The sequence below is a fragment of the Daphnia pulex genome, chromosome 7 (assembly GCF_021134715.1).
Source record: "Daphnia pulex isolate KAP4 chromosome 7, ASM2113471v1".
Taxonomy (NCBI): Eukaryota; Metazoa; Arthropoda; class Branchiopoda; order Diplostraca; family Daphniidae; genus Daphnia; species Daphnia pulex.
The window spans coordinates 7,145,400-7,169,585 of NC_060023.1; the positions used below are offsets into that span (position 1 = coordinate 7,145,400).

At 41.3% G+C, this 24,186-nt stretch overlaps 3 protein-coding genes, 1 long non-coding RNA gene and 5 other non-coding genes across 9 annotated transcripts; 6 read left to right on the top strand and 3 right to left on the bottom strand.

The window, feature by feature from the left end:
• Positions 1-98: 98 nt before the first annotated feature.
• On the bottom strand, positions 99-170 carry Trnac-gca. Its single transcript has one exon. It is a non-coding gene; the product is annotated as a tRNA-Cys (tRNA).
• A 396-nt stretch (positions 171-566) lies between these two features.
• Positions 567-638, bottom strand: Trnac-gca. The gene has a single exon. It is a non-coding gene; the product is annotated as a tRNA-Cys (tRNA).
• A 1,150-nt stretch (positions 639-1,788) lies between these two features.
• Trnac-gca lies at positions 1,789-1,860 on the bottom strand. The gene has a single exon. It is a non-coding gene; the product is annotated as a tRNA-Cys (tRNA).
• A 736-nt stretch (positions 1,861-2,596) lies between these two features.
• Positions 2,597-2,669, top strand: Trnav-uac. The gene has a single exon. It is a non-coding gene; the product is annotated as a tRNA-Val (tRNA).
• A 5,858-nt stretch (positions 2,670-8,527) lies between these two features.
• On the top strand, positions 8,528-8,600 carry Trnav-uac. The gene has a single exon. It is a non-coding gene; the product is annotated as a tRNA-Val (tRNA).
• A 703-nt stretch (positions 8,601-9,303) lies between these two features.
• On the top strand, positions 9,304-10,342 carry LOC124198211. Its single transcript, XR_006876515.1, has 3 exons — positions 9,304-9,415; positions 9,474-9,569; positions 9,624-10,342. It is a non-coding gene; the product is annotated as an uncharacterized LOC124198211 (long non-coding RNA).
• Positions 10,343-11,092: 750 nt separating this feature from the next.
• On the top strand, positions 11,093-14,202 carry LOC124198385. Its single transcript, XM_046594217.1, has 3 exons — positions 11,093-11,586; positions 11,862-12,684; positions 12,751-14,202. Exons 1-3 carry the CDS (start codon positions 11,093-11,095, stop codon positions 14,200-14,202), a joined length of 2,769 nt encoding a protein of 922 aa, XP_046450173.1.
• LOC124197389 lies at positions 14,107-15,428 on the top strand. The gene is made up of 2 exons (XM_046592829.1): positions 14,107-14,912; positions 14,979-15,428. The coding sequence occupies exons 1-2, from the start codon at positions 14,584-14,586 to the stop codon at positions 15,304-15,306; spliced, it is 657 nt and encodes a 218-aa protein (XP_046448785.1). The 5' UTR covers positions 14,107-14,583; the 3' UTR covers positions 15,307-15,428.
• Positions 15,429-23,024: 7,596 nt separating this feature from the next.
• LOC124198386 (secreted RxLR effector protein 161-like) lies at positions 23,025-23,639 on the top strand. The gene has a single exon (XM_046594218.1). The coding sequence runs from the start codon at positions 23,025-23,027 to the stop codon at positions 23,637-23,639; it is 615 nt and encodes a 204-aa protein (XP_046450174.1).
• Positions 23,640-24,186: the final 547 nt, after the last annotated feature.

Consider the following 24,186-nt stretch of genomic DNA (forward strand, 5'->3'; position numbering starts at 1 on the left):
ATAAATGATACAAAAGTTTCCATATAAACAGGTAAGCATGCAGAAAACCGCAAGTTATTTCATTTTAAAACATCTCAACGATGAACATCCGTTTTATAAGGGGGCACCCAGGTTTGAACTGGGGACATTTCGATCTGCAGTCGAATGCTCTACCACTGAGCTATACCCCCATAAATGTTTGTATGAGTTTACCTTCGACATTCTGGATTATAAGGTATTTATTTTGCGCAAAAAAGTTTATCTTTTAATTTTTGTTTCACACAGGATGCGCAAACAAAGAATCATTTGGTTAATAATTGAGTTTCTATTGAACAGGAGGCCACGTCAGATATTTCAGTTATTTGACTGAAGAAACTGTGTGTTATAAAATAATACTTCTTGAACAGCTTTAACGCAGATCAGTTTCCATAAGCTGGTGAGAATTTCTTTCAAACTTTCAAAAGTCTGGCTGATACGTAGAAATATTTTTAGTGAGCTGATTTTCAAATTCAATAAACACAACAATGAAACAATTTAACTGAATGAACACAATAATAGTTCATTCCCTGTATTAGATTCAACTTAATAGGGGGCATCCGGGGTTGAACCGGGGACATTTCGATCTGCAGTCGAATGCTCTTCCACTGAGCTATACCCCCGATATTTTTATATTTTACCGCGTATTTGTATTATTCCTCCATTTTAATTAAGAGTTTCAGACTATGAAATATCGATTTATATTTTTTAAAAATTAGATTTCTTTTCTCTGATATTTCCCGAAACGAAATGTCGATAATTGATGCCTATTTTATCATCGTGTGGCTTTCAGGTCAAGTCAGCTATATCCTTATTATATATTTGGGGGACATAAACATGTTATGGTGATTTTGGGGAAATAAATTTTTTGCCATCTTTATGAAATTGACATTTCCATAGTGTAGTGGTTATGACGTCGGCTTTACACGCTGAAGGTCCTCAGTTCGATCCTGGGTGGAAACAATATGACAACTTTAATTCGAGTATGGAATTTCATTCCCTTTTGTACTTTCTCGATAATAGCCAATATCTGGACTTGTGTACTGCTATGTAAAATGTGTAATGGAAGAAGAGCGGTAGGAATCTTACACGCTAACTAGCTAGTCTGTACACCTCAAAGGGTGCCACTACCAAGTTGTATTTGTTTGGCTATCCGCCTGGTGTCATCCCAACGAAAAGCAGTCAAAACTGGCGCTTTTTTAACGCAACAATAACCGCTGAAGTTTTGAATTGATTACTGCAAAATGGTAATGTTACATCACTAGAGATAATTTTACAACTATGCAGTCTATCATCCTAGCACTCATTACATACAAAGTAAAAAGATAAAATATAGGAATATCACTTATGTGTATCTTAGCAGTAAATCCTCATAACCACCGATGTAGTTATCACCATAGTGCGAGCGATAATCCAAGTGCATTTTACCATGACATATTAGATAGTATTGGATTACAACGTTGATTTATATGAGCCAGGCTAGCTCAGTCGGAGCAGCATGAGACTCTTCAGTATTAATTGCAATTGTACACACGACCGGGGTTTTACATTTTTCGCTGAGATAATCGTACCTTGCAGGTTCTTTCTATATTGTGCGCAAATCTGCTACTGATACAGTGATAATTCTATGGTGTGATTATTGTTTTGTCACTATATATTTGATGTAAATCTTTAAATAAATGATACAAAAGTTTCCATATAAACAGGTAAGCATGCAGAAAACCGCAAGTTATTTCATTTTAAAACACCTCAATGATGAACATCCGTTTTATAAGAGGGCACCCAGGTTTGAACTGGGGACATTTCGATCTGCAGTCGAATGCTCTACCATTGAGCTATACCCCCATAAATGTTTGTATGAGTTTACCTTCGACATTCTGGATTATAAGGTATTAATTTTGCGAAAAAAAACCTTTCTTTTAATTTTTTTTTTCACACAGGATGCGCAAACAAAGAATCATTTGGTTAATAATTGAGTTTCTATTGAACAGGAGGCCACGTCAGATATTTCAGTTATTTAAGTGAAGAAACTCTGTGTTATTAATTTATACTTCTTGAACAGCTTTAACGCAGATCAGTTTCCATAAGCTGATGAGAATTTCTTTCAAACTTTCAAAAGTCAGGCTGATACGTAGAAATATTTTTAGTGAGCTGATTTTCAAATTCAATAAACACAACAATGAAACAATTTAACTGAATAAACCCAATAATAGTTCATTCCCTGTATTAGATTCAATTTAATAGGGGGCATCAGGGGTTAAACCGGAGACATTTCGATCTGCAGTCGAATGCTCTTCCACTGAGCTATACCCCCGATATTTTTACATTTTACCGCGTATTTGTATTATTCCTCCATTTTAATTAAGAGTTTCTGACTCTGAAATATCGATTGATATTTTTTAAAAATTAGATTTCTTTTCTCTGATATTTCCCGAAACGAAATGTCGATAATTGATGCCTATTTTATCATCGTGTGGCTTTCAGGTCAAGTCAGCTATATCCTTATTATATATTTGGGGGACATAAACATGTTATGGTGATTTTGGCGAAACAAATTTTTTTCCATCTTTATGAAATTGACGTTTCCATAGTGTAGTGGTTATCACGTCGGCCTTACACGCTGAAGGTCCTCAGTTCGATCCTGGGTAGAAACAATTTGACAACTTTAATCCGAGTATGGAATTTCATTTCCTTTTGTACTTTCTCGATAATAGCCAATATCTGGACTTGTGTACTGCTATGTAAAATGTGTAATGGAAGAAGAGCGGTAGGAATCTTACACGCTAACTAGCTAGTATGTACACTTAAAAGGGTGCCACTACCAAGTTGTATTTGTTTGGCTATCCGTCTGGTGTCATCCCAACGAAAAGCAGTAGTATTGGATAACAACGTTGATTTGTATGAGCCTGGCTAGCTCAGTCGGAACAGCATGAGACTCTTAAGTATCAATTGCAATTGTACACACGACCGGGGTTTTACATTTTTTGCTGAGATAATTGTACCTGGCAGGTTCTTTCTATATTGTGCGCAAATCTGCTACAGATACAGTAATAATTCTATGGTGTGATTATTGTTTTTTCACTATATATTTGATGTAAATCTTTAAATAAATGATACAAAAGTTTCAATATAACCAGGTAAGCGTCCAGAAAACCGCAAGTTATTTCATTTTAAAACATCTCAATGATGAACATCTGTCTTACAATGGGAAACCTAGGTTTTAACTGGGGACATTTCGATCTGCAGTCGAATGCTCTACCACTGAGCTATAACCACATAAATGTTTGTATGAGTTTACCTTCGACATTCTGGATTATAACGTATTAATTTTACGAGAAAAACCCTTAGCTTTTAATTTTTGTTTCACACAGGATGCGCAAACAAAGAATCATTTGGTTAATAATTGAGTTTCTATTGAACAGGAGGCCACGTCAGATATTTCAGTTATTTAAGTGAAGAAACTGTGTGTTATTAAATAATACTTCTTGAACAGCTTTAACGCAGATCAGTTTCCATAAGCTGATGAGAATTTCTTTCAAACTTTCAAAAGACAGGCTGATACGTAGAAATATTTTTAGGGAGCTGATTTTCAAATTCAATAAACACATCAATGAAACAATTTAACTGAATAAACCCAATAATAGTTCATTCCGTTTACAAGATTCAACTTAATAGGTGGCATCCGAGGTTGAACCGGGGACATTTCGATCTGCAGTCGAATGCTCTTCCACTGAGCTATACCCCGTATATTTTTACATTTTACCGCGTATTTGTATTATTCCCCTATTTTAATTAAGAGTAACTGACTCTGAAATATCGATTTATCCCTGAGGTATATTTATATACGAAGGTCCTTAACAATATAGGGTGTGGGGTATAGGGGGTAGGGTAGTAGTAGCTAGTAGTGAAATTCAGAGGGTTTAATGTTCATTTAGTGTTCCTTTATACGTTTCTTCCCTGAATGACCAATCGTCACCAAATTTTGTACATAATTCTGTCAAAATTTGATACATGGCGTAACGGGGTTTTCATTTGTTTTCATTACTGTTTAAAAAATTTAATTTGCGTACTTGTTACCTAGCTGGTTGCCGAATCCTAGGTAGTGAATTCGCTTTTTTTGCGTAACCTTCCAACTGTCAGTGCATGCTCAGCAGTGTAAACAAAAACAAAAAAAAAGTTTGGATCTTCCCTAGCAAGACAAGTTTTCTGCTACGGGAGTGGAGAGTATTTATTATTTGATTTTGTTTTTATGTTCGATTTCGATTTCGTCTTTATTCTTCTTTTTACTTTGTATTTTCCCATTATTACTTTTTTAAATCTTTTGTTTTATTATCACCTCTTTTTGTTTACTGTTTTTTGTCTTGATTTTAATAAATTTTTTGATCAAGTAAAATTTCTATTCCTCCTTTTTTTAACAGTTAGTCATCAACCAAGAAGTTGAGGAACATTTAAAAATGTTTGATTATACTCATTTTGAAGCTCTGGGTCATCTCTCTCTTCTTCCCTTGTCCTCTTCACAGTCATCAAGATCTTCTGGTGGTCGTGAAGAGTTACCACCGATCTTCCACTTCCATTTACCTCCGAAAGCTTTTTAAGTGTAATTTTTCAAAAATTACAAATTTATTTTTCGAGATCGAGATTCGAATCCTAAACAATACGAGTGGCAGCCCGAGTTGCTAACCATTAGACCAACATTGACATTTTAATATAAGGGAATGCGTGGCCCGGTTGGTGAGTACACCAAATAATGTAACAAAAGTCGAAGTAAAGCAATGGTAATATCGCTAGCGACGCTACCATCGGTATCGATTTCGGAACCGGTCGTAAAACACTTAGGTTATATGCCTTAATTATAAAGATTTTTTCAGCGGTGGTTTAATCTAACTGCTATAAGAGCACATCCATTTCTTTGTAGTTAATATGTAACTAATAATTTTTCTAATTCCATGTTACTATAGTAATAAATATTGCTATAACTTAATCTAAACATGAAGTGCGACTTGGGGTGGCGGGGCGAATCCTCCGCCATTCATAATTCGCACCACTCATAATATTACAGATTATTTTTCAATTAGTTATAAAGAATCAATTATGGAAGATAATAAAGGGAAACAGAATTTTCCAAACGTTATAGTATGTATTAATCTACTATAACCTTGATTTTCTGTCTCTTTAACGATTAAAAAAATTACCGAAGGACGTTACCGAAGGAATCTTGTCCCTGAGGTATATTTATATACGAAGGTCCTTAACAATATAGGGTGTGGGGTATAGGGGGTAGGGTAGTAGTAGCTAGTAGTGAAATTCAGAGGGTTTAATGTCCATTTAGTGTTCCTTTATACGTTTCTTCCCTGAATGACCAATCGTCACCAAATTTTGTACATAATTCTGTCAAAAATTGATACATGGCGTAACGGGGTTTTCATTTGTTTTCATTACTGTTTTAAAAATTTAATTTGCGTATTTGTTATCTAGCTGGTTGCCGAATTCTAGGCAGTGAATTCGCTTTTTTTGCGTAACCTTCCAACTGTCAGTGCATGCTCAGCAGTGTAAACAAAAACAAAACAAAAGTTTGGATCTTCCCTAGCAAGACAAGTTTTCTGCTACGGGAGTGGAGAGTATTTATTATTTGATTTTGTTTTTATGTTCGATTTCGATTTCGTCTTTATTCTTCTTTTTACTTTGTATTTTCCCATTATTACTTTTTTGAATCTTTTGTTTTATTATCACCTCTTTTTGTTTACTGTTTTTTGTCTTGATTTTAATAAATTTTTTGATCAAGTAAAATTTCTATTCCTCCTTTTTTTAACAGTTAGTCATCAACCAAGAAGTTGAGGAACATTTAAAAATGTTTGATTATACTCATTTTGAAGCTCTGGGTCATCTCTCTCTTCTTCCCTTGTCCTCTTCACAGTCATCAAGATCTTCTGGTGGTCGCGAAGAGTTACCACCGATCTTCCACTTCCATTTACCTCCGAAAGCTTTTTAAGTTTAATTTTTCAAAAATAACATATTTATTTTTCGAGATCGAGATTCGAACCCTAAACAATACGAGTGGCAGCCCGAGTTGCTAACCATTAGACAAACATTGACATTTCTATATAAGGGAATGCGTGGCCCGGTTGGTGAGTACACCAAATAATGTAACAAAAGTCGAAGTAAAGCAATGGTAATATCGCTAGCGACGCTACCATCGGTATCGATTTCGGAACCGGTCGTAAAACACTTAGGTTATATGCCTTAATCATAAAGATTTTTTCAGCGGTGGTTTAATCTAACTGCTATAAGAGCACATCCATTTCTTTGTAGTTAATATGTAACTAATAATTTTTCTAATTCCATGTTACTATAGTAATAAATATTGCTATAACTTAATCTAAACATGAAGTGCGACGTGGGGTGGCGGGGCGAATCCTCCGCCATTCATAATTCGCACCACTCATAATATTACAGATTATTTTTCAATAAGTTATAAAGAATCAATTATGGAAGATAATAAAGGGAAACAGAATTTTCCAAACGTAATAGTATGTATTAATCTACCATAACCTTTATTTTCTGTCTCTTTAACGTTTAAAAAAATTACCGAAGGATATTACCGAAGGAATCTTGTATTTTTTAAAAATTGGATTTCTTTTCTCTGATATTTCACGAAACGAAATGTCGATAATTGATGCCTATTTTATCATCGTGTGGCTTTCAGGTCAAGTCAGTTATATCCTTATTATATATTTGGGGGACATAAACATGTTATGGTGATTTTGGCGAAATAAATTTTTTGCCATATTTCAGAAATTGACGTTTCCATAGTGTAGTCGTTTTAACGTCGGCTTTACACGCTGAAGGTCCTCAGTTCAATCCTGGGTGGAAACAATTTTACTACTTTAATCCGAGAATGGAATTTCATTTCCTTTTGTACTATCTCGATATTAGCCAATATCTGGACTTGTGTACTGCTATGTAAAATGTATAATGGAAGAAGAGCGGTAGGAATCTTACACGCTAACTAGCTAGTCTGTACACTTAAAAGGGTGCCACTACCAAGTTGTATTTGTTTGGCTATCCGTCTGGTGTCATCCCAACGAAAAGAAGTCAAAACTGGCGCTTTTTTAACGCAACAATAACCGCTGAAGTTTTGACCTGATTACTGCAAAATGGTAATGTTACATCACTAGAGATAATTTTACAACTATGCAGTCTATCATCCTAGCACTCATTACATACAAAGTAAAAAGATAAAATATAGGAATATCACTTATGTGTATCTTAGCAGTAAATCCTCATAACCACCGATGTAGTTATCACCATAGTGCGAGCGATAATCCAAGTGCATTTTACCATGACATATTAGATAGTATTGGATTACAACGTTGATTTGTATGAGCCTGGCTAGCTCAGTCGGAACAGCATGAGACTCTTAAGTATTAATTGCAATTGTACACACGACCGGGGTTTTACATTTTTCGTTGAGATAATCGTAACTGGCAGGTTCTTTCTATATTGTGCGCAAATCTGCTACAGATACAGTAATAATTCTATGGTGTGATTATTGTTTTGTCACTATATATTTGATGTAAATCTTTAAATAAACGATACAAAAGTTTCCATATAAACAGGTAAGCATGCAGAAAACCGCAAGTTATTTCATTTTAAAATATCTCAATGATGAACATCCGTTTTATAAGGGGGCAACCAGGTCTGAACTGGGGACATTTCGATCTGCAGTTGAATGCTCTACCACTGAGCTATTACCCCATAAATGTTTGTATGAGTTTACCTTCGACATTCTGGATTATAAGGTATTCATTTTGCGAAAAAAAAAACCTTATCTTTTAAATTTTGTTTCACACAGGATGCGCAAACAAAGAATCATTTGGTTAATAATTGAGTTTCTATTGAACAGGAGGCCACGTCAGATATTTCAGTTATATGAGTGAAGAAACTGTGTGTTATTAAATAATACTTCTTGAACAGCTTTAACGCAGATCAGTTTCCATAAGCTGATGAGAATTTCTTTCAAACTTTCAAAAGTCAGGCTGATACGTAGAAATATTTTTAGTGGGCTGATTTTCAAATTTAATAAACACAACAATGAAACAATTTAACTGAATAAACCCAATAATAGTTCATTCCCTGTATTAGATTCAACTTAATAGGGGGCATCCGGGGTTGAACCGGGGACACTTTAATCTGCAGTCGAATGCTCTTCCACTGAGCTATAGCTCTTCCAATGAGCTATACCCCCGATATTTTTACATTTTACCGCGTATTTGTATTATTCCTCCATTTTAATTAAGAGTAACTGACTCTGAAATATCGATTGATATTTTTTAAAAATTGGATTTGTTTTCTCTGATATTTCACGAAACGAAATGTCGATAATTGATGCCTATTTTTTTATCGTGTGGCTTTCAGGTCACGTCAGCTATATCCTTATTATATATTTTGGGGACATAAACATGTTATGTTGATTTTGGCGAAATAAATTTTTTGCCATATTTATGAATTCGACGTTTCCATAGTGTAGTGGTTATCACGTTGGCTTTACACGCTGAAGGTCCTCAGTACGATCCTGGGTGGAAACAATTTTACTACTTTAATCCGAGTATGGAATTGCATTTCCTATGGTACTATCTCGATATTAGCCAATATCTGGACTTGTGTACTGCTATGTAAAATGTGTAATAGAAGAAGAGCGGTAGGAATCTTACACGCTAACTAGCTAGTCTGTACACTTAAAAGAGTGCCAATACCAAGTTGTATTTGTTTGGCTATCCGTCTGGTGTCATCCCAACGAAAAGCAGTCAAAACTGGCGCTTTTTTAACGCAACAGTAACCGCTAAAGTTTTGACTTGATTACTGAAAAATGGTAATGTTACATCACTGGAGATAATTTTACAACTATGCAGTCTATCATCCTAGCACTCATTACATACAAAGTAAAAAGATAAAATATAGGAATATCACTTATGTGTATCTTAGCAGTAAATCCTCATAACCACCGATGTAGATATAACCATAGTGCGAGTGGATCCGCGAAAGGCACGGCATGAGTGGCCATCTAGCAGCATCATCAAGATTATTATTTTTATTGTAATACGCACTCTGGCACCACTTGTCTGCGTCTACTGTTTAGTCTATTTTCCCTCCCTCCTGTCAGTCAATGTCGTTCTCATTGTTAATATGCAGTTTGATTCCTCTTCTTCTGATTGACGTGTAACCTGACAGGTATCGTAAATTGTCTTGGTGCCCATTAACCCCATACTGATTCCCATTTATTGTAACTTTAGATATTTGCTTTTATTTGAATGATTGGCTCTGGTGCCCTTGATGTATATTCGTAAACTCTCAGTGACACATTTCATATTGACAAGTCGTCATCTGACGACACTCTATCAAGGTATTCGGTCATTTGTATAGTGCATGAAGCTCATGATCAACTTGTCTTCTTTTTCCAGATTGTGTGCCTTTGATGCATGTCTGTGTGTAAGTGTGTTCACCTCGAACCACATTCAAGTTCTGTGTTTGACCCTCATCGAAGACTGGTTTTCCAGGTATTATTTGCTCACATTCAACTTTACACTCGTAATAAAATATTTTGTACATAGGATTGATGGAAGTTGTTAGACAATAGAAATTCTACGACCTAGCTGGGTTTCTGAATACAGTATACTAGTCTCTTATGACGATTGCAGTAACATCTGGTCCTTCAAACCGGAGCTTCCAGTGAACCTCCGGATTAGATTCGCTGCTTTGCAGACTTCATTCGCTGCTTTGTAGACCTGACTTGCTGCCTTTGGCATATTCTGAAGATTCGCTGTTGTGCAGACCTCATTCGCTGCCGTGTAGACGTCATTCGCTGCCTTTGGCAAATTCTGAAGATTCGCTGCTGTGCAGACTTCACTCGCTGCTGTGCAGACCTCATTCTCTGCCGTGCAGACCTCATTCGCTGCTTAGCAGACCGGACTTGCTGCCTTTGGCAAATTCTGAAGATTCGCTGCTGTGCAGACTTCACTCGCTGCTGTGCACACCTCATTCGCTGCCGTGCAGACCTCATTCGCTGCTTTGCAGAATGGACTTGCTGCCTTTGGCAGATTCTGAAGATTCGCTGTTGTATAGACTTCACTCGCTGCTGTGCAGACCTCACTTGCTGCTGTGCAGACCTCATTCGCTGCCGTGCAGACCTCATTCGCTGCGTGGGTAGACCTCATTCGCTGCTGTGCAGACTTCATTCGCTGCTTGTGCAGATTTGATTCGCTGCCTTCAGGCAGATCCTTTGAATTGAAGATTGTTTGCCGATAACAAGATGCCGGGAGAAGATATCACCACTCTCACCCTTGACCAGTTTAAAGGGAAACAGAAGCTGATCCGTGCAAAGATTACCGGCTGCTGCACTCGTATCCGTCGCGTTATCAGCAACAAGCAATCTCGCCGGGAAGCAGAAAAGTTGCTCAACGAAGCTAGAGCTCACCTTGGAGAAACTGGCCCCCTTAACGACCGGATCATCGAGCTACTTAACGAGGAAGATGGAGTCACTCCACATGACCAATTTCTTCGTTATAGTGGGGCCGTGGATGGTTTAGCTGATGAAGTGACCGACTATTTAGCGAGCCGCGCCGATGACCTCCCATCAACTAATGGGGACCCTCCATCACACGCGCGAGTTGACGCGGAACAACGCCAAAAGGAAGCACAAGAAGCCTTTGAGGCAGCCAAGAAGGTGTTGGAGGAGGCCGACGAAACACTGGCGGCTGTGGTGAGAGAAGAGGAGGATGTCGACGACGAGCAGAGTGAATCATCCATTTACACGATTCCAGTTCTGCCGAAACAGGAAGTGTCGACCTCCGCCTCAGATGACTGGATTGAAATATATTGTGCATGGAAGGAGAAACCTGCTGCACTAATGGGTGATCATCGTCATTCTTCGGTACGGGTCGACCTGGAGGTCTATTCAGGCCGCGCGTTGGACTGGTTCGAATAGATTGGACTATATCATGCGCTCGTTCATCGAACCGGCAAATCACCAGGGGAGAAGTTTGCCATTTAAAAAAGAAACGTTCGTGGAGAGACGGCTGACATGCTGTATGGACTCGGAGGGGGAGAAGCAGCCTACAAGGACGCCCTTAGCAAATTGAAAGCTACGTGTGGAAGCCGTCCAATGATGCGGGCCGCCCATTTGCAGGCCATTGAGAGAGTGGAGGCACCGAAAGGAGACCCGACTTCATTCCGTCGATATGCTGAGAAGGTGCGGACCCATTTGTTCAATCTCAGTTGCATTGGGGAGACTGGACACGCAGATATCATCGAACGATTAGCCCAGAAGCTTCCTGTGTATGATCGACTGTCATGGAATGATGGAAGGCGAGGTGGACTGGAGAACCGGACCATGAATACGTTCGGAATGTGGCTCTGTGCCCGAGCTTCATCGTATCAAAATGCCTATTCCGTTGCAGCGGACCAAAATCAACGAACGAGTGGTCCCGGAAAACCTGGGCATCAACATCCGCAGCAACCCGCGCAACATTTCACGAGGCGGAATGCCCGAACGCACCATGGGGCCAGCACCCTGCGGCATGAACAAAGGAGTCACCACCAGCCAACCGACCACAAGTCGACGGAAGAGAAGAGAGACTATTGTTTTAAATGTGAAGGTCCACACCAGCTTCTTTCATGTACTTTCTTCAAAGCCTTATCAGTGAGTGAACGGCTCACGTTTATGATTCGTCGCGGTTTATGTTTTGTTTGCTTCGGTGTACGACACGGTGCCCACGACTTGTGACGTGTCGAGAGAAGAGAAGCTGTGGTGTAAATGGATGCAAGCTTCTACACAATCCTTTATTGCACAGTGATGTGGCTTGTCGAGATGCAAAATCGCACCATGCTGTAAGAAGTGACGCGTCTTTAATTGCTTTCGGTGTGATTCAGCTTGAAGCCTTATCGGCGAGCGGAGAAGTAGTTCCAGTGACAGTGATGGTCGATCCCGGCAGCAATTCTACACTTTTCCGAGAAGGACTTGCTCGTTCTTTGAAGTTACGCGGACGGAGCCAAACTCTCCGGATTGATGGAGTAGCAGGTGCAATCTCAACACTACAGTCAGAGCATTTGGAGATAAGAATAAAGACGGCGTTTGGAGAATTCGTCACGCTCAAAGGCTCCACACTACCTGTGGTCACCCGTCCGGTGCCATTCTTCAAGTGGGAGTCGTTGCGTGAACGTTGGCGTCATCTGGATGATTTACCTGAGCTCCGACCGGCAGGTGGAAGAATTGATGTATTAATTGGACTGGATCATTCAACCCTGATCACCCCAACCGAATCAAGAATGGGAAGTGAAGTCGAACCAGTTGCCGAGAAGACGCGACTAGGATGGATCGTGAAAGATGTCATTAATGAAAGCGGTGGCCGAGCGCGAGTTCATCAAGCACTAGCGTCGACGGATATTGGTGTGCAGTTGCTAGACCAAATGCGTCGCTTCTGCGACACCGAGTCGTTTGGAACTGAGCATCATGCAGAGTGTATTTCTCCAGCGAACAAAGAAGCAATTGAGCTGATGGAGCGGTACACCATCAAGTTGCCAGTTGGATACGAGGTGCCAGTTCTATGGAAGGGTGGAGTTCCACCATTGTTGCCTGACAACCGTTCATTGGCTGAGGCCCGCCTTCAAGGCACAGTTAATAAGTTCCGACGGTCGCCGCCGGAGCAGCAGTATGAATACTGGTATCGACGTTCCATGTAGAAGAATTTTGATGAAGGATACGCCCGGCGTTTAACACCAGAAGAAGCAGCTGCCCAGCCGGCGTATTACTTGCCACATTTCGGGGTACCTAAAAGCCCTGGAAGTTCCGAATTACGACTGGTGTACGATTCGGCCACGAAGTATCAGGGAAGCTGCCTTAACGATTATATCACCAGCAGGCCAGCGTTGCAGAATCCATTGCCGGCGGTGATAATCCGGTTCCGAGAAGGTGCAGTTGCCTGGTCGGCAGACGTGGGCGCGATGTACAGCCGGATCAGGTTAAATGCGGCGGACCGCCTCTATCATCGCTTCATGTGGCCGGAAGAGGACGGTTCCATCACCACCTGTGAGATGACGCGGGTGATGTTTGGTGTCTCTTGTTCTCCCTTTGTATCAATCCGGACCATGTGGCGAGTGGCAGAAGATTCCGGACCGGAACTGAAAGGAGCAACCGAAGCAATCCAAAACTGTTTTTATGTTGATGACTATTTGGGTTCAGTGCGCAGCACAGAGGAAGCTTTCACCGTAACCACCACGGTATCAAGAGCATTGGCCTGCGGGGATTTTCATCTAGGAGGTTGGGCTTCCAATGACCCAGCCGTGTTAGATGCCATCCAGCCAGCTTGTAGAGTGAAGGAGAAGATGGACGGAGGCGCTCAGGACCTTGGCGCAGATGAATTGGAAACTGTGTTGGGGATTACCTGGCGCCCTTCCTCCGACCTGCTCGGTTTTCGTGTTAAAGAAAAGGAGGTGATCTTCACACGCGTGGGATTGGCGTCGATGGTTGCTGGACAATTCGACCCCCAAGGAACGGCCGCTCCGATGACAATCAAGGGTAAAATTCGTCTTCGTGAGCTGGGCGTCCGCGGACTAGACTGGACAGAATCAGTCAATGAAAAGGACCGCGAATGGTGGGCGCAATATTTCCAGACCATTCAACAACTCAAAGACGTTGAGTTCCCGCGCTGTCTGTTTGAAGAGGAAGAAGACATCGTCCGTTCAGAGCTGCACACGTTCGCCGATGCCTCGGAGGAAGCATGTGCTGCCGTTTGTTATCTCCGCAACTGCTACAAGGATGGCCGAGTGATTGTGCGCCATGTCAAAGCGGCGACAAAATTGGCCCCTCTGAAGACTGTGTCTGTGTGTAAATTGGAATTAACGGCGGCGCTTTTAGGCGTCCGACTCACGCGTTTTGTGAAACAGGCGTTGACTAGAAAAATGGACGCTCATTTTTATTGGACAGATAGTAGTACCGTCAGAAATTGGGTGCGTGCCACTTCTGCCCAGTATCAAGTGTATGTGAGCCACCGTATTGGTGAAATACAAACTCTAACTCAGTTAGAGTTAGACTCTAACTCATCATCAAGAAGAATCCGGAGTAGAACAAGAAATGCAAGAAATGGAAGATCAGGCAATAGAAGAATTTTTGAAGATTACAACTATACTGGATAAAAGAGTTTCTGATCAGATTTATTCCCTACCACCTCATAGAAGATGTGCATCTCACACCCTCAATTTGATTGCAACTAAAGATGTCTACAAACAGATTGATGCTTCACTTAAAAATCTAAAGGAATCAACTGAATCAAAAATGAAACAAATCTGGAACAAGCAGAGTCGAAGTACAAAGGCTTCTGACGAAATAGTAAAAAAACTGGACGGACTATTTAAGATTCACAACGAGACTCGTTGGAACTCCTTCTTCGATGCTGTCGATAGATTCCGAATTTTCATCAACAATAGGAAAAGTGACTTAAGGATGTGTTCAACCATTTCAATGTGCCATACTTTCGGCCTGCAGAAGAAGACTATATTCGTGAATACGTCAAAATTATGCGACCGCTGACTGAGGCCTTGGACATTTTACAGGCAGACAAGAAAGTCTCAATTGGTTATTTACTGCCAACTCTGACTATTTTGATGAACAAGATGGAGTCTCTTAGAAGGAAGACTGGAATTGTACATTGCAAAGCGTTTATTTCATCCATTATCACCGCTTTGAATTGTCGATTTGCGCATTGCTTCAACGATGAAGATCTGTGTTTAGCTGCAATGGTGCATCCAAAATTTAAATTAAGCTGGATCAAGGAAGGTGAGAGAACTGACATGCTGGAAAAGCTGAATTTATCGTTTGAGACGTTTTCCACTGATTCAAACCCAAGGTTCGAACATTCTTTTTCATCTTTCAAGTATTATTTTACTAATTTTCAAATTTTGCAATCTTTTAGTTCTTGTCGTAGAGTAGTGAGCGAAGACAGCGACGCCAGTCCAAACAAGAAAAAGAATTTTTTTGAGTCACTTTATCGGTCATCTTCCATCCCATCTACGTCTGAACTTGATATGTTTTTAGCTGATCAATCTACAAAAACAAATTCTCTCTTGAAATTTCCAACAATCAAGGAAATGTTTTTGAAGTTTAATGCAGCATTGCCTTCTTCGGCATCTGTTGAACGTTTGTTTAGTGTTGGCGGAAGTATCTTCCGACCAACTAGAAATAGGTTGTCAGATGCCAACTTTGAGAAAATGTTATTTCTTAAAGTAAATAGCAAATTGTAGAGTAGAACGTAATAATAAAAGGATTCAGGCATTTATTTATTTTTCATGTAACGCAAATTGTACCGCTACCGCGGTATTACCGCAATACTTTTACCGCTACCGTTACCGCTACCGCATTTTTTTTAAAATTTACCGCAGTACCGCCACCGCGGTACTTTTTCAAAGTACCGCTTCCAACACTGAGTTAGAGACACCACTTCAGCTAGAGTCTAACTGAAGCACACGAATGGCGATTTGTCCCTGGACGGCTCAACCCGGTGGATGCAGCAACTCGATCAGTTTTAGAGGCCGAAGCCATTCCTGGCTATTGGTTAAATGTACCTGCATTGTTATATGAATATATGTCGTGCTGACCAAAAGATTTGCCTTGGATGGCCGAAAAAGAAGAATTAAGGAGTGTTCATGCACAAGTGGCGGATTTGGCGGTCAAATCAGACTGGAGTGCCATCAAGATTATGCCATCAGAACTTCCGGCCCTCATCAAGATGGAAGGAAAGTTCCAGAAACTGCTGCAGCACTGTCAAGAGGAGGTGTACCCAGAAGAGTTGAAAAGGCTGAAAGCCAAGAAGACCCTACGTCCCACCTCTCGATTGATGCCGTTGAATCCTTTCCTTGGCGACGATGGACTATTACGATTAGGCGGAAGATTAGGACGAGCAAAACTCCCGTATGATGTGCTACATCCCCCGATTCTGCCCGGCAATCATCCAATAGCATGGGCCATCATTGGAGCTTTCCACGACAGTATGCATCATGTGGGAACATATTTTGTCCTCTCACACATCCGGCAGCACATCTGGATTACTGCCGGAAGAGAAGCAGTAAAACGCGTCAGAAATGAGTGCATTCCATGTCGCCGTTTTCGCCCAAAGGCAGCCCTCCAGATGATGGCCGACGTTTATCAGGCGTGATTAGGAGCCCGGGAGCCGCCTTTCACCTACACATCGGTAGATTACTTCGGCCCAATCGATGTCATCTATGGAAGAGGAACGGTACACAATCAAGTTGCCAGTTGGATACGAGGTGTCAGTTCTATGGAAGGGTGGAGTTCGACCATTGTTGCTTGACAACCGTTCATTGGCTGAGGCCCGCCTTCAGGGCACAGTTAATAAGTTCCGACGGTCGCCGCCGGAGCAGCAGTATGTTAAGTATCCACGAGAGAGTCAGGTGGGGCATCGGCTGGTGAAGAATTGGCGATCGACTCAGGTGGGGCAGCGGATGGTGAGCCGAGTACGGAGTCAAAGGAATTTTTACGGCAATCTTCGCCCACCTCGTCTGGAAGTTCCTCCTCCCATGTGTCTCGGGCCGCATCGTCAAATTCTAATGCTTCCGGAAGAAAGGTTTCGGCGAGATCAGGGTCGCAATCTTCCCTTTCCGAATTGGAGTACACTCCCACTGGAAGCAAGGTTAGCATTTTGACATTTTCAATGTAACATTATCGTGACTCCATTTTTCTCTATTTTTCTAGTCCGACACTCACTTCCAATCAGATATGGAGATCATCCGGGAGTGCGAAGAGCGTGCTAAGGAAGAAATAACACGCTTGATAGCAGCCATGGCAACGTGGAAGAGGAAAAATCCGAAGCAAAAGGTTCCAGCCAACTTTCTCAAAAACAACCAGACTTACACCAGAAGTTCCTTCATTTCCAAAGTGATGAAGAGCGGTTTCGATGCCAAATACCTCAGTGGAAGGAAACTGACAAACCAAGTGGCAAAACATGGGCGAAATGTTAAGGAGCCTTTGCATCCGGATTATGTCCACGCTGTCATAGGTTTCATTTCTTTTCATTTCTTTTCAAGTGCATATGTCTAATTTCTTTCCATTTTTCGCATGCAGCCCTAGTCTTCCGCACGTGGAAGAAACTTCCATTACTTTCAAAGAAAAAGGACAGTCAAAGCGAACTTTATCGGATTATCAGGTCGACGATACGTACTTACCTCTCCAACAAACGGGTCGGAAATGTACTCAAGTAATTTCTTTCCAAAATGGTTAGTGTATGATCTCCGTTTCGCTTCATCGGTTATCTTAACCTTTGAACCAGTAATACACTACATTTTGCCTAAAGTTTCGCATTTCCTGTTCTATTTTGCTAAAGCAGCTCGTATAGCTAAGAAGTGCAATAAAAGAACAGTGGTAGCGTTATGGTTATCGTTAGCGTGATACTGTTACAAAATTTGCGTTAGATATTTACAAAGCAGTGTGATCGACTGGTTTAAATCACTCATTTATTTTCAAAAGTGTAAAGTAAAGTCCAAACCCGCTTCTCATCTTTTCCCTTTTGGCCACCAGAGTGGTGTTACGGTTTATTACTAATCTCTACAGCTTTAGTGGAGAGGTATGTTAATATCTCTCGGTTTACTTGCTTCTACGATCTATGCTGTGAAGGGACTGTCTCTCTATTTACATTATCCCTATCTATGTATCTTGTATAATTCCCACGTACATAACTGTTCTAAGTAAGTGTGTGTTGATGTATAAGTGTTGTGGGTTCAGGATAAATAAAGATAACGTTGTCTGCAAGTAGAAGCTGGGAGAGATAGCTTGTGTGTTAACTTTTTCTTTAGGTTATGGGCCCAGTTATTGCTAGAGGCATATTTGTTGAAATTACTCCATATTGTTAGTTAGGCCCCAGTTTTTTTTTTTTTTTTGGGGGGGGGGAGTTTGTCTGAACAATATACGCAATATATTGTCTCCCCAAAAAAATTGTAACACGTTTGTGCACATACTGGCTTTTAAATTTTACAACCTCTTGCAAGGCCTGCTTGGGACTAGGGAGTATATAAATAGACCAAGTGTACAGTAGAAATCCATCGCAGATTTTTTTTTGCATCCAAGTCACCGAACCAGCTGATTTTGTTGTTTATGTAGGCCTACATGTAGCTCCCTGTCTAATGTTTGTCTTTTTGTCAGAAAGAAAAAAATAACGAAACATTAACGATGGAAAATGTTGGACCTCCAGTTGGTGAGGTGAGACACATCGCCAAACCTAATTTGTTGAACTGGGGTTCATGGAGATATGGTATATCAATACTGCTTGAAAGAAACAAGCTATTTCGTGTGACACTGAGACAGGAACTTAAACCAGCTGAGGTAATTATTGTTGTGTATTTATCATGTTATATGCCTTGATGTGGTGGTTGAAGTGATGTGACAGAAATTCACTGCAGACAGCTGAGTATGTAATAGAGTATTCTCATGAACACACTATTTTTTACGGTTGTAAGAAAACAGAAGTGTAGTGATGACACAGAAATCCACTGAAGACAACTGAGTATGTTATAGAGTGTTCCCATGAACATATTATGTCTTACGGCTGTAGGAAAACTTATGTGTAGTGATGCAAAGAATGACAAAAGAAAATCTGAATTGTCATATCTTACTACTGCAATCAACACAGTGTGGTATTGAATGGCTCTGTACATGTTGTGTTTTTCGTTTAGTGTTAGCTATATCGTACGTCTGTGTCTAATTAAGACTAAGCTTGAATTGGTCTGATTGTTACAGATTCTAAACAATGGTGTGGTGACGAATCAGGCCCTTATTGATGTTTGGGATCAGAAAGATGTTGATGCCAGGATGATCATCTACTGCAACATCGAGCCATAACTACAGGTGCTAGTTGAAGGGAGTCGTACAGCTGCTGATATGTGGGATCGGCTTATACTCCAATTTGCTCAAGCAGCTGCTGCGAATGCAAACCTGCTGTTGAGTAAATTCACGAATTACCGATATGAAAAAGGTAATCTTAGATCTGATTACTCGTTAAATTATTGTTGACAATTCCTTATGATACAGGGAACAACGTGTTGAGCCACGTTAACAGAGCGAGGACAATGGCTGAAGAACTAGGAAACCTCAACTCAGCAGTGTCAGAACAACAAGTTGTCATGAAGATCCTGGCAACACTTCCACCAAGTTACAGAACTTTCTTGTCTGCCTGGCAGAGTGTACCTCCTGTTGAACAAACGATCGACAATCTGACCACCAGATTAGTCGGAGAAGAGATCATGAGCATCGAACGAAATGGAGGAGAAGATGATCCTGCCTTTTCCGCCACCCGTGTGCCACAGATAACCAACCACACTGATCAGAGTCGTGCAGCTAGAGGCCATAGAGGTGGCTACTCACGTGGAAGAAGCGGACGAGGAGGTGTTCGTAGCAGAGGAATACATCATAATTATAGAGGCCGTAGGGGAAGCCAACATCACGATTCATCAAATGAAGAAAGGCCGCAAGTTATCTGCTTCAACTGTGATCAACCTGGTCAGAAGACGTTCAACTGCCCTGAGAAACGAAGTGAAGAGAGAAAACAAGCTAGGGACGACAGTTTCAACCAAAACCGATCAGCTGGGAAATCCTTTGGAGCTGTGTCCTCATCCCTCTGTCTTATGGCCCAACGTCCGTCCCACTGGCTAGCTGACTCTGGCACAACACACCATATGACTGAGAAAAATCTTACTTCACAACCTATCGAGAGATACCTCCAGGAACATGGAAGGTGAACGGTATCGGTGGAGTCGTGTTATCAGCATTAGGAATCGGTACTATTGAGGTGACTGCCCTTGTCAATGGCGAACCGGTCTACGGTGAACTACATGAAGTTCTACACGTCCCTGGCATCGGATCAAGTCTTTTCTCGATTGGCTGTGCTACAGCTGCTGGCATGAATGTGCTTTTCTCTGAAACCAAGGTAGTCTACCTTGGTTTGACAGAGACAGACAGAGCCTCTGTCTGTCAATCAAAACACAGTAATTGTTGGTCAAAGAATTGGTGAAACGCTTTATTATCTACAAATATCTGCCAATAACAAAGAACGAGAGGATTCCGCTAAGGCGACCAAACTGAAAATTGGAACGGTTCATCAGAGATTTGCCCGTCTCAATTGCAAGGACATTGTGAGAATGAAGAAAATGGATGCAGTAAAGGACCTTGGACTTAAAGATGATGATCTCTTTCTCCTGTTAGGCATGCGTATTTGGTAAAATGCATAGAACACCTTTTCCAAGAGGCATGTAAAAACAACAGAAGTATGTGAACTCGTTCATGGCGATGTTAGAGGACCAACACATGTATCTACGTTTAATTACTTCAGTATTACTCTCTACTAAAAGACGACTACACCAACTACATCGACGTCAAACTCATTAAGAAGAAGGATGGAGTCGTGGAGCACATCATGGAGTTCTACGAGCGCATCAAGAATCTAACTGGCAAGCTGATTAAAGTCCTAAGGACAGATCAAGGACGTGAATACGAAGGTGAACGACTGGCTACCTGGAAAAAGCAGAAAGGCATTATCCACCAAACTACCAATCATTACACCCCACAACAGAATGGAGTTTCTGAAAGGTCAAACCCCAGACAGCACCCTTCCGTCTTTTAGCCGTCTTTTCTCCAACGTATTGGGACCACGCATACCGTTTTAAAGACGAGGTTTTATGGGATGAAAAGAGGCGCAAACAAGGGAATGTGACCGCTTTTTCGGGGTTTATGTTGGGCCAATGCCGGTTTTTAAAACGGGCCAAAACCGGTTTTTTATACTTCAAACAAAATTAATCAATTTTTTGTTTAAATTTAGCCTAAAACATGCTAAAATTTCTTTTTTATAATTTAAAAATAAAATTATGGTTAAATATACATAATCGTACTTTCTGAAGCCGAATTTCAAACATAAAAGTTCTGGACAATCTGCGGTTGGAATACTATTTCTTTTCATATTCGAAATGCTAGTCCGACACCCTAACCACTCGCTTATCTTCAGTTATATTTCAGTAGAAGTTTGAAAACCGTATTGTTAAGATAGGCATTTGGACTTAGAATTTTCGCTCATTTCGTGTCTTTGTGTCATTGTTCACAAGCCCAAAACACGGAAACGAGACCATTTTTAGACTGCTTTGGGCCAAACGGAATTTTATATTTGTGCCCATAAAAAAAACAATTTGGGACCACACGAATTGGAAGGACAAAAGCCGTCTTTTTTCCGTCCTTTTTTTCCCGGCACGATAGGGGCGTCAGACGGAACCCTTTAGTTTTTAAGCGTTTAAATTAGACGGATAAAAACCGTCTTTTTTCCGGACTGTTTGTACGGTACGGAAGGGACGGTTATTTACCGCTTAAAAACCAGGCGTGCTGTCTGGGACCGTACTGTAATGGACGGTGTTCGCAGCTCTATTTACAACAATAACAGCAGCAACCAACTGCTTCAGAACACTGGCAGACATCTGGTGGAGTTATGGGGTGAGTTCCTGTGTGCCACCGTTTATGTCAGGAACCGTTCTGTCAGTTCAATCTCAGACGTCACTCAGTACGAAAAATTATTTAATAAAAGACCGTCTGTTGCTCATCTCCACATTCTTTGTTGTCGAGCCTATGCTCATGTTCCAGACGCAGTGCGAAAAAAATTGGAACCAAAAGCTGTTGCATGCTGGTTCGTGGGATACTGTGACAACATCAAAGGATGGCGTCTATGGGACCCTGTAACAAGGAAGATCATCATCTCTCGTGACGTATTCTTCGATGAAACAATACTCATCGGTGACACAACCAACGCTGCTGAAACAAGCTTCAACCCGCGTGACCCGTTTCAAATCGTTATGGAAGTTCTCTACTTGCATCGTAACGCTGAACAAGAAGAAAATCCCGAGCAACCTGCCTTGGAAGAAGAAGGAATAATTGAACCAATTGCGAACATCATCGCGGATGTGCTTCCTGCTGCACCTTCGCATAGTGAGAAAGCTGTTGAGATAGAAATAGCGACGCCTGTACAAGCCGTATCTAGTAAAAACAGTAGTATCAACCCTGTCGACAATCAGCATAACTATCGAAGGTCACGGCGGATTCAGTTATTACAATCTAAGAAATCTTGTGGAAAAACTGCGTCGACCAGTGGCTCAGGAGAGCTTTCTGAATCGGAGTGGATGAGCCTAAGTCCTATAAAGAAGCGGTCCAGTCCAAGTATGCTGCCCAATGGATGAAGGCCTTCGAGGAAGAGTACCAGTCAATTATCGAAAACAAATCGTGGGAGCTCGTGCTGCGATCTCAAATACCAACCAACAGCAACGTCATCGGACACAAATGGATCGGGAAGTACAAGCAAGGGTATGGTGAAGTTCCGGCCCGCTTCAAAGATCGACTCACAGCAGTTGGTTGTCGGCAACGCTATGGGATTGATTTTGACGAGACGTTTGCACCTGTCCCACGTTCCGAGACCGTTCGTGCAACTCTATCTCTGATGGCCAATCTCGACATGGACATCATCCAGATTGACATCAAGACAGCGTTCTTTAATGCAACCCTCGACAAGCCAGTGTATATGACACAACCCGAAGGATTCATCGAACCCGGCAAAGAGGATCACGTGTGTCGCCTTCCTAAGGCACTCTACGGTACCAAGCAGGCCCCTTGACTCTGGAGCAAATGACTGGAAGAGGCTATCCGGAAATTTGGTTTGAAGCCCATATCAGCGGACACCTGCATCTTTGTCCGCACCAGCAAAAAAGAAAAATCTATTCTAGTTAAATTTGTCGGTGATTTGGTCTATGGCAGTACTCTAGGTGGATCACTCGAGACATTTTCACAATTCATGAGTGCTTAGTTTCAAGTTCACTTCCTTCCCCTTGAAAGATTCATTGGTATCAACGTAGTACGCGACAGAAAAAACCGCCAAATTTTCATATCGCAGACTCATCTGATCAAGAACATACTTGAAGAACACGGCATGGTCAACTGCAACCCCAAATCTACTCCTCCTGACTCCAATGCTCGTCTTAGCGCTGCTATGGTCCCGAAGAGTGAGGGAGAGAAGAAGAAAAAAGCCGTCAACAAAGTATCGATCGGTCGTGAAACCTTACTATATCTGTCAGCAACTACTCGTCCTGAGATCTCCTATAGCGTCTCTCAAGAAGCCAAGTTCTGTGAAAACCCTCAACCGGCTCACCGGAATGGCGTGAAACGGATCCTTGCTTATCTGAAAGCTACTTGTGACTACGGCTTGTGGCTTGGTGGAAGAGATGAACGTGTTGTGGGATATACTAATGCTGATTATGCCGGTGACTTAGATGATTCCAAATCAACGTCAGGTAACATTTTCTTTTACAAAGGCGGTCCTGTTTACTGGGGATGCTCAAAACAAACCTGCGTCGCTCTTTCCACTACTGAGAGTGAATACATTGCAGCCACTAAAGCGGCACAGACCGCAATCTGGCGTGGTCTACTAGAAACGGAGGTTGAGACAGAAGAGCTATACCTTTCAACCGTGACATCCAAAACACCAACACCTGTTACCATCTTCTGCGACAATCAAAGCGCCATTCGGCGTGTGAAAAATCCATAATTCTATCAGTGAACCCGTCATATCAACGTGCGATATAACTTCATCAAGGATTACCCGGAGAAGAACCAGATCATTATGCAGTACGTTGAGTAATCAAACCAACTTTCTGACATATTCACCAAGCTTCTGCCGGCACCCGCTTTCACCGACATACGAGGAAGAATTGGCGTCGGAACATTATTGAAGGAATAAGAGAACCGTGTTCGAGGGAGAGTGTAAAGTAAAGTCCAAACCCGCTTCTCATCTTTTCCCTTTTGGCCACCAAAGTGGTGTTACGGTTTAGTACTAATCTTTACAGCTGTAGTGGAGAGGTCTGTTAATATCTCTCGGTTTACTTGCTTCTACGATCTATGCTGTGAAGGTACTGTTTCTCTATTTACATTATCCCTATCTATGTATCTTGTTTAATTCCCACGTACGTAACTGTTCTAAGTAAGTGTGTGTTGATGTATAAGTGTTGCGGGTTCAGGGTTAATAAAGATAACGTTGTGTGGGATATACTAATGCTGATTATACCGGTGACTACAAGAAGGAATGGATGACGACA